Consider the following 12,970-nt stretch of genomic DNA (forward strand, 5'->3'; position numbering starts at 1 on the left):
GAAGTGAAACAAACAATGATTTTAGTCAATTATTTTCCAGAATGAGAGTGCTTAAAGAGGAGGATGCTATTCATGTGGCACAGCTTGAAGCAGGCATCAGGTGCCGGTGGAGATGGGCCTGGCTCAAGTTGGAGGCCAAAACAAAAAAAGCAAAGAAATTAGGAAAATTTAATTTTAATCTTAAATTTGTACATCAACATATACTTGAATGGTGTAAATAAATGTTTTTCTTCCTGAAGAAAGTTTATTTTTCCTTATTGTACTCTTCAGTCTTCCAGATTGCTTAATTTATGTTAAAATCAAAAAGATTCTCTGCGGAGACCCGGGGGATCCCCCCAGGCCCCCTCTACAATGTTGGGTTTTTTTTGGTCACCTTTTCCATGCCCTTTGTGTTTGCATGTCTGAACTATGGAGTGGCCCTGTAAGAGGCATTTCAAGGTCTTAGAGTGGCCTAGCCAGTCTCCAGACCCCCAAAACATGACAGATCGAGAGAATATCTGCATGGAAAAGTGCGCCAAAATACCTGCTACAGTGTGTGCAAACCTGGTCAAGAACTACTGGAAACGTTTCACCTCAGTAATTGTAAACAAAGGTTTCATTACAAATTATTTTTGTCTTGAACTTTTGGATTGTCTGAATATTTTCCACAATAATATGGAAAGAAATTGTTTAAAAATCAAACAATGTGATTCCCTGGATTTCTTTTCCCCAGTGTCTTTCAGTTAGTTTTCCTGTGATGGAAATTACAGACCTCGCACGTCTTTTCAAGTGGGACAACTTCAACACAATCGGTGGCTGTCCAAATACTCAAACTCCCCCCCCCCCCCCCCCCACACACTGTATATGTATGCTACAAATGTTTCTGCGACCTGCTTTGTAGTGAACGTAGTGAATCTTTCTCACTACAGCTACCTTCCTGTTTGAACCCATTTTTGCAATGAAGTGTCTTTGTGTGATTCATCAGATGGTGTTAATTTGGTTAATTATATGTAATTTTACATTTTAGTCCACTTACAACTAATATTTTAACACCCAACCCCTTCTTTTAGTCAAAATTGGATGACTATCGAACAAAGAAGAGCAAAGGTGAAAGACTGAACCAGGATCAGCTGGTATGCACAAGTGGTCAAGTTAAATTGTTCACAATTTTATTTGATGCTAATCCAATGTTGGTGTACTTCTAGTGCTATAGTTGATCTACTGCAGCCTATTTTATTTACCCAAGTACAATTCAGTTTTCCTTTATGTACCTGAAGGAGGCCTTGTCAAAGTACGAGGAAATTCACAACAATATTGAGTTTGCTCGAGAGCTGCAGAAGAGCTTCCTGACGCTTGGCCAAGAGGTAAGTCTAAATAAAATGCTTTTCTTCCAAATTTGCTTTGTATTCAATTTCAAAGTTTTCAGGAGATAATGTCTTTATAATGCCAGGTTTCTATCAGTTAGCTCAGCTCACCAGCTCCTGTTAGTAAAGCAGGATCTGGCTGGCTGGTGTGTAGGTTGCATGGTGAAAGCAATGTCATGATCTCTTTACCATCATACCAGCACATTAACATAAAGAGAAGAAATTTGCCACTGTAAACTCCCATCATTAATGGAGGGCACCCAGCATTTCATATTTTTTTCTATTTTAGCATCTGGCTCGTTTGCTACAGGATTTATATTCATCACAAGTTTCGTTTGTGAAAAAACAACATTTTATGTTCTTCCCATTCCATTGCTCTTCATTTTCTGTCAAGTACTGTTTGTCAAGCTCTGCCGAATTGGTGGGGCAATAAATCTTTGACAGTAGAAATGCAACACAAAAATATTAACTCTGTGCCAAACTTAACCAAACTCTAGTGCTTGGTGAAAACTTTTTTTAGATCAAAGCAACAGTTTTTGGAGATAGTTTAAATTATTAGTGTTAAACGCATGGCCTGAGGAGTTTTGGATGCTCCATTATAGTTAGTTTTTTGTTTTTAGCTTTCATTTTGACTTTTTTTACATTTTATTTTTTAATTTTGTTTTAATTATTTTGGAGCACGTTTGTTAGTTTTTATCAGATTTTATTTTCTCAAAAATGCTTAGTTTGTTTTTATTAGTTTCTGTACTAGTTTTAGTTTTTTTTATACAGGGTATTTGTCAAGTGTGATCCATCCATTTTCTTTACCGCTTATCCTCACTAGGGTCGCGGGCTGCTGGAGCCTATCCCACCTATCTTCACGCGGGAGGCGGGTTGCACCCTGAACTGGTCGCCAGCCAATCGCAGAGCACATAGAAACAAACAACCATTCACACTCACATTCACACCGACGGGCAACTTAGTCTCCAATCAACCTTGTCAAGTGTGATTTAAAAACAAATAAAAAATAAATAAATCAACAAAGGTACTAAGAGATGAACAACCATCCACCAATCAAATATAGGTACTGTATCACAGTCCACAAAATTTGAAGTGCAATAAGCGCAGTGCATAATCCTGCTTCTAAAGTTTGAGTAAATGGATCCCAATGTCCATAAAACCAGTCATGCTGTAGTTTGGCCTTTTAAAAAATGTTTTTATATTTTTAACTTAAATAGCCTTCTGTTCAATGTAAAAAAAAAAAAAAAAAAACCTAATTCAAGTACCTATTTGCATGATTTCCTTCCCTTCCTAAATTGCATTATTAGATAGATTGATGAAAAACGCTTGTGGTTTATTTAGCTGAAACATATGCCCAGTTGTACTGTTTGTTCATATATGAACCAAAAAAGGAGAGCACGTACTTATGTATTACCTAGCGTCGTGTTTCAGGCTGAGTTAAGTGACATACGAAGGGGAGCTATTCTGTCAACTGGCCAGCGGCAAGCGCCTAAAAGCGACGTTGTCGAGCATTGCCTTTTTATTTGTTGCTGGCCGATGACGTTGTTTCTCGGCGACACACAGTAAAAGAACTACAGTTCCCAAGCGGCTGTTTGACCTTCCTTGTTCCATATGACCGTACCGAAATAAATCAACCCAGAAAGCTCACATATTACATTTGACAAAGAAAAAAACTAAGGACATTTTTTTCTTAGTTAGTTTTATAAACGTAACATGTAGTCAGTTATCTTTTAAAAAAAAAAAAAAAAGAATAATAATTTATTTCATTAACTAAAATGTGTTTTTTAATTATAGTTTGTTATTTCATTAGTTTTTGTTTTATTGTAATAACTTTGCCCTCCACATCAGAGCTGTCAAATGTTACGGAATGTTTTTTTTTTTTTTTTTTTTTAATAGAAATCACTGAACGTTGATTTGTTCTGGCCGTAACACTGATTGTTCCAGAAATTGGAAAAAAAAAATACAGCATCCGACAGTTGCGGCTACACGCTATTTTATTACACCCCCTAGCTGCCAAGCCACGGAGGCGAATGTTCTCTCTGCGCCCGGTGTCAACGCATTGTAAATCACTTATCGCCTCCATGGTAGCGAATAAGCTACACTTCTTACCATGCTTTTTACAAGTGTCACGAAGGGAGGACTACGAGTGGATAGGTGAAGACGACGTCAAAGCCATGCTAATTGCTAAACTATCTATATTATATATTCTAATATTTTTTGATATCCCCTCATATTACATGAGCCTGACCTGCTTATTGGCAAAATAATACTATTAGCAACAAGAGCACCAACAAGATGCCTCCCTTTTCCACTGAAGACTATCACAAACTGCCACAGACGATGGTGGTCCTGGAAACAAAGTAACCGCCTTGAAGTGTATGTAGAGGTAAATGGACAGTCGGGGAATAAATCCACTCTACCGATGTCTCAAAATGGTGAGCAGAAGCATGCTAACAGACATCCAGTTAGCTCCACCAAGAGGACGTATGTGAACTGGGAAAAGTAATGGATCATCCAGCAGTTCTCCCTTATATTTACTGCAAGCAAAGCCTAAAGATATGGAACAGCATCCAAAAGGGAGGAAAGAACACCAGCAGCTTACCGAGGAATCCGGCTGGCCTCTGTTGAGTGCTTCTTCATCCCAGAGAGAGCGGGCCTGGACGGTTGTTACAGCGAAGGGCAAATAAAGAGGACTGAAGTCAATGCAAAACATCAGACATCAGACTAACAAATAGATTTGAGCCACTTTTACAAGACCCTGGAAAAGAATGCTCATCCCCTACCACCACTGAAAAGTATGAAACTAAATCATACAAGAAAGAAATGGCACCCCAAACGTTAATAGTTGGTGATGGAGCTGTCAAGGAAATGTGAAATGTTTTTGCAGCGAGAAGAACATCAAAGGAGAGTGTTTTACCAAAGATATAGTGTCTATCTCTTAAATAAATAAATTAAAAATCATGGAGCTCATTAATGAGCACTTAACTGTGAACGCTGTCATTATACACACATGGTCCCTGGATGTTGCTAAGCAGCAATCAGAGGTACTGAAATGAGATTTCATTGATTGAACAAAAGTGGATGCTGAAGTATTCATTAGTGGACCTCTCCCACTGGTGCAATCTGGATGAATGTTTCAGCAGGCTCAGGCAATTAAATAAGTGGCTCAAGGAAGTATGTATTGTGGTATCTGTGAGCTTCTGTGACAATTTCTGCATTTTTTTGAAGCACAGACATTTACAAAGCAGACTGTTTCCGTCTCAATAAACAAGGGGTTAAGTTATTGGCTGCCAACATTATTGTGTATGTTATTCAGAGGCACGGAAGGAAAATATTCTCCAGTTGTACCTAAACAATCGAAGGAACGATATAAGACAACACGAGGCACAGATGGAGTCACCAACGTCACCCAAATAATCGGAGGAACGAATGAGGAATGAGTGAGGCAGCACTTGGAATTGCCCCATTGGAGCAAAGTCCAACGCAACTCTCACTATCATCTAGCATAAATGCTCGATTAGATGTGAAGGCCCTTGTCAATGTTGGAATTCAGTGCACATCACGCCAAGATCTTCCTCTCACCCCTCTTCGCTTGAAACCAACAGCCATGAATATGCGAAGGGCCTCTCCTCCACCCGTGAAGAATCTTATCTCCAAATCTGAGTTGATATGTGCGGGGTTGCGGCAGAAAATCAGAGAAAAACAACATTCTTCTCCAGAATAAGTCATACCCCTATGGAGAGCAGGCATTTTTCATCCCTGTAATTACAAGGGACAGAAAGTTGGTGAAAGAAATATGGCACAAAGAAAGTCGAACTTACAAGGTCAGTGAAGATAAAATGTGAACTGAAAAACCACTGTCTCCAGTTATCTATGTGAGACTCGCTCTATTCAATATCAGGTCACTGCGTAATCAGTGTTGATCAATGGCATCATTGCAACCTATGGTCTAGACTTTTTAGTACTAAATGAAACATGGTTCACAGAAAGTAGCTGTAACACCATTCGAAATGAGGCAACACCAGCAAATTTTAATTATGTGTCAAATAGGGAAAAAAATGGGTATTGCTGCTTTTTAAAATCCTTATTTCAATGTAAAGAAATTACACGGGTCGATTTTTGCTCTTTTGAAGCTCTGTTTTGTAGTAAATGCTGATCCAAAGGTTATTGGTTTAATCATTTATAGACCTCCAAGATACAATGGAAAAATTCTGACTGATTTTTCAGAGCTGCTTTCAATTATTTGTACTGACTACAACTATTTTGTCATAACAGGAGACTTTAACATTCATGGAAAAAAATTCTAAAGAACCCTCTGCTATACTGGACACATTTGACCTCTCTCAACAATAAAGGTCACATCTTAGATGTGGTCTTTTCTAGGGATGTTGTAATTCTGTCAGTTGACATTAAAGATATAGCGATTTCTGACCATTTTTGTGTTCTTTGAATTATAGATCCTCCCAAAACTTCAGACAACCTCTATTAAGAAAAGGTACACAAATGACAGTACCACCATTAAGTTTATGGAGACTATATCTGTGCCACAAACTGTGAATGCTGAGACTGTTGAACATTTGGATAAAGTCACCTGGAAAGTCTCAAATGTCATGAATGCTGTCGCTTCGATTAAAACTTAAGACAATCTTGAGGTGACCTAGAAAAACATGGAGGAAGCATTATGATGGTAAAGACCCTAAATCAAAGTGTAGGAAAGCAGAAATTAAGTGGAGAAAAACTGACTTCCAAATTGACTATGACCTCTAAAGACAGTTTTTGTAATTTTAACCAAGAGTTAGTCAGGGCTCGACAGCAACAGTTTTCTGAAATCATCAGTAAGAACCTCAACAATACTCTCTGCACTCTGTATGTTGTGGCTGACAAGCTCACAACCCCCCCTAATCAGATCGCTCCAGAACTAATTGTAGCAGATAAATGCAATGGATTTGCTTATTTTAGTGAAAAAAAAATACAATCCAACAGGTTATATAACAGCACAATGATAAAATGATGCCACCCAGGAAAAACTACCATCATGTCAGAATTTGATAGTTGACCAAAAAACTGTTGAGAACACGGTCCAGCAGCTGAAACCATCAACAAGCTGTCTTGAATCAATACTAGGGGTGTTAAAAATTATCGATTCGGCGTTATATCGCCATCTTACATTGCACAGTTCTCGTATCAATTCAAAATAAGTCCTCATCGATATACATAAATTTTTTTGCCAAAATATTCAATACAGCATCTTTTGTGCTGCACCTTAACTCCCGTCCATTAGATGGCACACACCACACCAAGTCCTTGCAGCCCACCAGAGAACCATTAGAATTTTGCGGTAGTTGGCCTCAATGGCTTTTTTTCACATTGAAGTCGGCTGTAGATCAAAAAGTAAAAGATCACGTTTCACATGTTGGTGATCGGGTTTCGGTTTTTTAAACTAACTAGGAGGTAAAATGCATGCTCTATTGGGTTAAGGTCCGGTGATTGACTTGGCCAGTCTACGACCTTCCACTTTTTCCCCCTGAAGTCCTCCTTGGCAGTGTGTTTTGGGTCATTGTCTTGTGATGATTAAGCTTCTCCCGATTAGTTTGGCTTGTGATACCTTCACTCTTGCCCTGTGGAGGTTGGCAGTGATGTCATTGACTTTTGCCTTTGGGTGTTTCTTCACAGCTCTCACAATGTTTCTGTCATCAACTGCTATTGATACCCTTGGCTGACCTGTTCGATGTCTGTTGCATAGTACACCAGTAGTTTCTTTTGTTTTTCAGGACATTCCAAATTTTTGTATTGGCTATGTGCCCAATGTTTGTGCAATAGCGCTGATCAATTTTCGCTCTTCTCTCAGCTTCAAAATGGTTTGATTTTCTCCCAAAGACGGCTCTCTGGTCTTTGTTTGCTGAACAGCAAATGCAGTTTTAACAGGTGAACCCCAAAGCTAAAAACAAGCACGATCTATTTCAAGCAATCAATCTTAAAGGCAACACCTGAGCAAATAGAAACACCCATCAGTCACCTTCCAATACTTTTGCTCACTTGAAAAACAAGTGGATTCAAACAAAAAGTGCTCTGTCCTGAGTTGTGTAACACCTCTAGATGTAAATACATGAAATAAAAGCTGGAATTCTGAACTTTTGTCTCATATTCATATTTTGCTCTGAAACCCAAATGTCTTCAGTATACAACAAAAACAAAGGAATTTAAATTTTCATTTCCAATACTTTTGGAGGGGACTCTTAACTGCACAAAGTGTGCTGAAAGCTGGGCATGTTGACAAGCTTGTTCCTTCAAAATAATCTTAAGCGCACTAACATTCCATCTTTAAACACCCAAACAAGTGATTAGTTCTTGTTCTAGATATATGCCTCTTAAGTTGCTCAAATATTCAGTATAACAAAATCACGTTGCATCTTTTGTATTCTAAAATGCCATATTGAATTCAATGTTTTGGTAGGCATATTTTTCCCCTGTTGTTGGAGCCGTTGAAACCATTTTTTGAGAGCAAAGAGTGTTTACTTTTTGTGACTATTTTGTTGAGTATTGTTTTCACACAGGATGTTGTTTTTTATTATAAATTTTATGCAGCATCCTGATTATGCATTTCAGCAGGATTGAAAATGGATGGAACTTTGTCTTAAAACAGAAGAATGTTAGTTGTTTTGTATATGCTGTTTAAGCATAAACTATAGACTGAAACTTGTTTGTTACAGTTGGTACAATTACTTGAGTGCTCACTGTTCTGACGTTTCAGGCAAATAAAATGTATTTCATACAAATTTCTGTTGTACTACTTAGTAGTTGTTTCCAAAGTCTTAGATTTAAAAAAATCACTAATTGATTTAAAGTTAAGAATCGTGATTCATTGAATCATGACCTATGAATCGGGATTCAAATCTAATCACCAGATACTAGGCAATGCACACCCCAACTCAATACCATCTGACTTTTCCAAAACCATTGCAAATTCTGTGGTAGCTGATTTACAACAAATAATCAATTGCTCACTTCAGTCAGGTGAGATTCCTAAAGCTCTTAAAGTAGCTACCATCAAGCCTCTTCTAAAAAGAAAAATACCCTTCATAGCCAACATTGTCGAGAGAGAGATTTTTAATCAACTCGGCAATTTCTTTAACTCAAATGGACTTTTCGACAAATTTCAATCAGTTTTCCGAACTCATCACAGGGCAGAATCAGACAGGCACTCTTATCAAAGTGCTGAATGATATAAGGTTGAATACTGACTTTGGAAAGGTGTCAATTCTGGTCTTGTTTGGATCTCAGTGCTACTTTTGACACGGTAGATCATAATATACTGCTAAACAGGTTGGAAATGGTTCAGGTCTTACCTGGAAGAAAGGCGTTATTTCAGCGGCTGAAATAATTATTTAACAGGTCACTATTTTTCTCACTAAATATACTCCCAAAGGTGCTATTGACCTGAAAATTTCACCAGATGTTGGGAACAACCCAAGTAATCCATACATAAAGTAGAACAAATGCGCTCAGAAATTAAGTTGTGTGTAAAAATGTGAAATGACACAGGGAAAAAATATTGAACACATGAAGACAGTGAGGTCCAAAAAGGCATGGAAAGCCAAGACGACACCTAAAATCTATCAATAATCAAACAGCAATCCAGTCCCTTGTCCGTGCAAATGAATATCAGCTGGTTCAGTCCTAATTGACGGCCTACAAAAAGGTCTCATTGTCAAGGTGTGAGTCAACACACATTTCATGATTGGTAAGAGCAAAGTGCTGTCTCAAGACCATCAACAACTACAACAACTAATTGTTGCAAAACATGGCATTGGTTACAGGCGCATATCCAAGCTTCTGAACATTCCAGTGAGCACGGTTGGGGCCATAATACGAAAGCAGAAAACCAATCATACCATAAATTTGCGTCGATCAGGTGCCCCTCGCACGATTTCTGACAGAGGGCTGCAAAGAATAATCAGAAGAGTTGTCCAAGAGCTAAGGACCACCTGTGGAGAGTTTCAAAAAGACCTGGAATTAGCAGGTACTCTTCTCACAAGGAAAACAGTGAGTAATGTACTGCGCCGCCATGGCCTGTATGCACGCTCACCACGCAAGACCCCATTGCTGGAAAAAAAAAGCATGTCACAGCTCGTTTAAAATTTGATGAACAACATTTGGACCAGCCAGTTAAATACTGGGAGAATATAGTCTGGTTGGATGAGAGCAAAATTGAACTGTTTGGATGCCATAATACACACCATGTTTGGAGGAGAAATGGCACTGCACATCACCCTAAAAACACCATACCAACATTGAAGTTCGGAGGTGGGAACATGATGGTGTGGAGCTGCTTTTCAGTAAATGGTACTTGTAAACTTCAAATTATTGAAGGATGGATGAATGGGCAAATGTACCTGAGACATTCTTCACAAAAATCTCCTGCCATGATGAAAATGAAATGAGTGTGGACATTTCATCAGGATAACGATCCGAAACATACTGCCAAGGAAACTCAAAATTGGTTTCAAAGAAAAATAATAATAGAGCTGCTCGAATAGCCCAGCCAATCACCTGACAAGAATCCAATTGGAAAATGTATGGAAAGAACTGAAACTCATGGTTCATAAAAGAAGCCCACGGAACCTTCAAGATTTGAAGACTGCTTGTGTGGAGGAATGGGCCAAAGTCACACCAGAGCAATGCGTGTGACCTCCATACATGAGGCGTCTTGAAGCTGTCATTGCAAACAAAGGCTTTTGTATAAAGTCCATTTTCCATCCATCCATTTTCTTTACCGCTTATCCTCACTAGGGTCGCGGGCTGCTGGAGCCTATCCCAGCTATCTTCGGGCAGGAGGTGGGGTACACCCTGAACTGGTCGCCAGCCAATCGCAGGGCACATAAAAACAAACAACCATTCACACTCACATTCACACCTACGGGCAATTTAGAGTCTTCAGTCAACTTACCACGCATGTTTTCGGGATGTGGAAGGAAACCGGAGTATAAAGTATTAAGTAAATACAAGTTGGCGTGTTAAATACTTTTCCCCTGTGTCATTTAACATTATTACACACAACTTAATTTCTCAGCTTGTTTGTTCTACTTTCTTTGTATGTATGGATTACTTGGGTTGTTCCCAACATCTGGTGAAATTTTCATGTCAATAGCAACTTTGGAAATATATTTAATGAGAAAAACGGTGACATGTTAAATACTTACTTCAGCCGCTGTATGCTACGTTTGGGTCAAATTCTTCAGAACCTTAATATTGACTATCATAGCTATGCAGATGACACACAGTTATATCTAATATTTTCTCCTGATGATGTTGTCAGACAACTGTATGACGCAAAACTGTCTTCAATTACACCTCAGCAAACTTGAAAATTGTTTTGGGTAGTAAAGAAACGAGGATTGCTGTTAGTAAAAACCTGCAGTCGCTCTCTTTAAAAACCAAAGACCAAGTCCAAAACCTAGGTGTACTGACAGATTCCGACCTGATGTTCCACTGTCATATCAAATCAGTTATGAAAACAGTCTTCTACCAGCTGAAGAACATTTCCAGAGTGAAGGCTTCCATGTGCCAAGCAGACCAGGGGAAGCTGTTTTTATCTCAAGTAGACTTGACAACAGTAATGGTCTTCTGATTGAACTCCCCCAAAAGAGCATTAAACAGCTGCAGCTAATTCAGAATGTTGCAGCTCGGGTTCTGACCAGAACAAAGAGGCCAGACCATACAGTCCCCTCCAAAAGTATTGGAACAGCAAGGTCAGTTCCTTTGTTTTTGTTGTATAATGAAAACATTTGGGTTTCAGATCAAAAGATCAATATGAGACAAAAGTTCAGCATTCCAGCTTTTAGTCTATGTATTTACATCTGGATGTGTTAAACAACTCAGAACAGCGCACCTTTTTTTTTTTTAACACACCCACTTTTCAAGTGAGCAAAGGTATTGGAACATGTGACAGATGGGTGTTTCTATTTGCTCAGGTGTTGCCTTTTAGATTGATTGCTTAACCATTAGTGCTTGCTTTTGGTTTTAATGCAGCCCTGTGGGGGGCACAAGGCAGTGTAAACTAGGGGTTACATCAGGAAGGGCATCTGGCTTAAAACCTTCAAACAAATATGAGCATTCATCCAAATAATTCTATACCGGATCGGTCGTGGGCTGGGTTAACAACGTCCGGCGTCGTGAACCTGTAAGGCGCCGGTGGAGATTCAGCTACTGTGGGTCGAAGACGAAGTAGAGTTTGAAAGCGGGTTCCTCGGCAGAAAGAGAAGAGGAAAGCACAGAGCCTAGAACTGAATGTGGGGACTTTCAATGTTGGGACTATGACCGTAAACGCTCAAGTGTTGGTTGACATGATGATTAGGGAAAAGCTTGATATATTGTGTGTCCAGGAGACCAAGTGGAAAGGCAGTAAGACTCTGGGTTTAAGGGCAGGCTTCAGATTATTTTACTATGGTGACGATGGGAACAGAAATGGAGTAGGGGCCATTTTAAAGCAAGAGTTAGCTCAGAATTTATTTGAGGTGAAAAGAGTATCAGATCGAGTGAAGAGGGTGAGACGTGACATTGAGGGTGTTTTGTAAAATGTAATTAGTGGCTATGCCCCACAGGTAGGATGTGACCTAGAGGTGGAAGAGAAATTCTGGAAGGAGCTAGGCGAAGTAGTTCTAAGCATGTGTGGCTAGACAGCATAGGATGGTGGTGTGTAAGAGGACTCTGGTGGTGGAGAGGAAGATTAAGAAGACAAAGGCAGAACAGAGAACCATGAGGTGGAAGCTGAGAAAGAAAGAGTATTGTGCGGCTTTTCGGGAAGAGGTGAGACAGAAGAAGCTTCCAGAAGACTGGACCACTCAAGCCAAGGTGATCACAGAAACAGGCAGAAGGGTACTTCGTGTATCTTCTGGTAGGAGACTGGAGAAGGAGACTTTGTGGTGGAACCTCAAAGTACAGGAAATCATGCAAGGAAAGAGTTTAGCTAATAAGAAGTGGGACACTGAGAGGACTGAGAAGAGGAGAAAGGAATACATGGAGATGCAACTTAGTGCGAAGGTAGAGGGGGCAAAGGTCAAACAATAGGCATATGATGACATGTATTGCAGGTTGGACACTAAAGAAGGAGACAAAGATCTATACAGGTTGGCCAGGGATAGAGATGGGAAGGATGTGCAGCAATTTAGGGCGATTAAGGATAGAGATGGAAATGTGTTGACTGGTGCCAGCAGCGTGCTGGATAGATGGAAAGAATACTTTGAGGAGTTGATGAATGAGGAAAATGAGAGAGAAAGAAGAGTCGAAGAGGCAAGTGTGGTGGACCAGGAAGTAGCAATGATTAGTAAGGGGGAAGTTAGAAACGCGCTAAAGAGGATGAAAAATGGAAAGGCAGATGACATACGTGTGGCGGTATGGAAGCATCTAGGAGAGGTGGGTGTGGAGTTTTCGACCAGCTTGTTCAACTGAATTCTAGCGGGTGAGAAGCTGCCTGAAGAATGGAGGAAAAGTGCTGAGCTGTGGGAACTATAGAGGAATAAAGTTGATGAGCCACACAATGAAGTTATGGGAAAGTAGTGGAGACTCGGGGACACAAATATTTGCGAGCAACAGTATGGTTTCATGCCTAGAAAGAGTACCACAGATGC

General features: G+C 39.6%; 1 protein-coding gene across 2 annotated transcripts in view; it reads left to right on the forward strand.

Annotated features, from left to right (window-relative positions):
- LOC133470792 (caprin-1-like) overlaps positions 1 to 12,970 on the forward strand; it is a 53,569-nt gene that overhangs the window by 4,472 nt on the left and 36,127 nt on the right. For both annotated transcript variants that reach the window (XM_061759617.1, XM_061759627.1), the window contains exons 3-4: positions 1,050 to 1,112; positions 1,257 to 1,343. In XM_061759617.1, coding sequence (XP_061615601.1) covers positions 1,050 to 1,112; positions 1,257 to 1,343 — 150 coding nt within the window. The remainder of the gene's footprint in view (positions 1 to 1,049; positions 1,113 to 1,256; positions 1,344 to 12,970) is intronic.

Source organism: Phyllopteryx taeniolatus, chromosome 2 (assembly GCF_024500385.1).
Source record: "Phyllopteryx taeniolatus isolate TA_2022b chromosome 2, UOR_Ptae_1.2, whole genome shotgun sequence".
Classification (NCBI taxonomy): domain Eukaryota; kingdom Metazoa; phylum Chordata; class Actinopteri; order Syngnathiformes; family Syngnathidae; genus Phyllopteryx; species Phyllopteryx taeniolatus.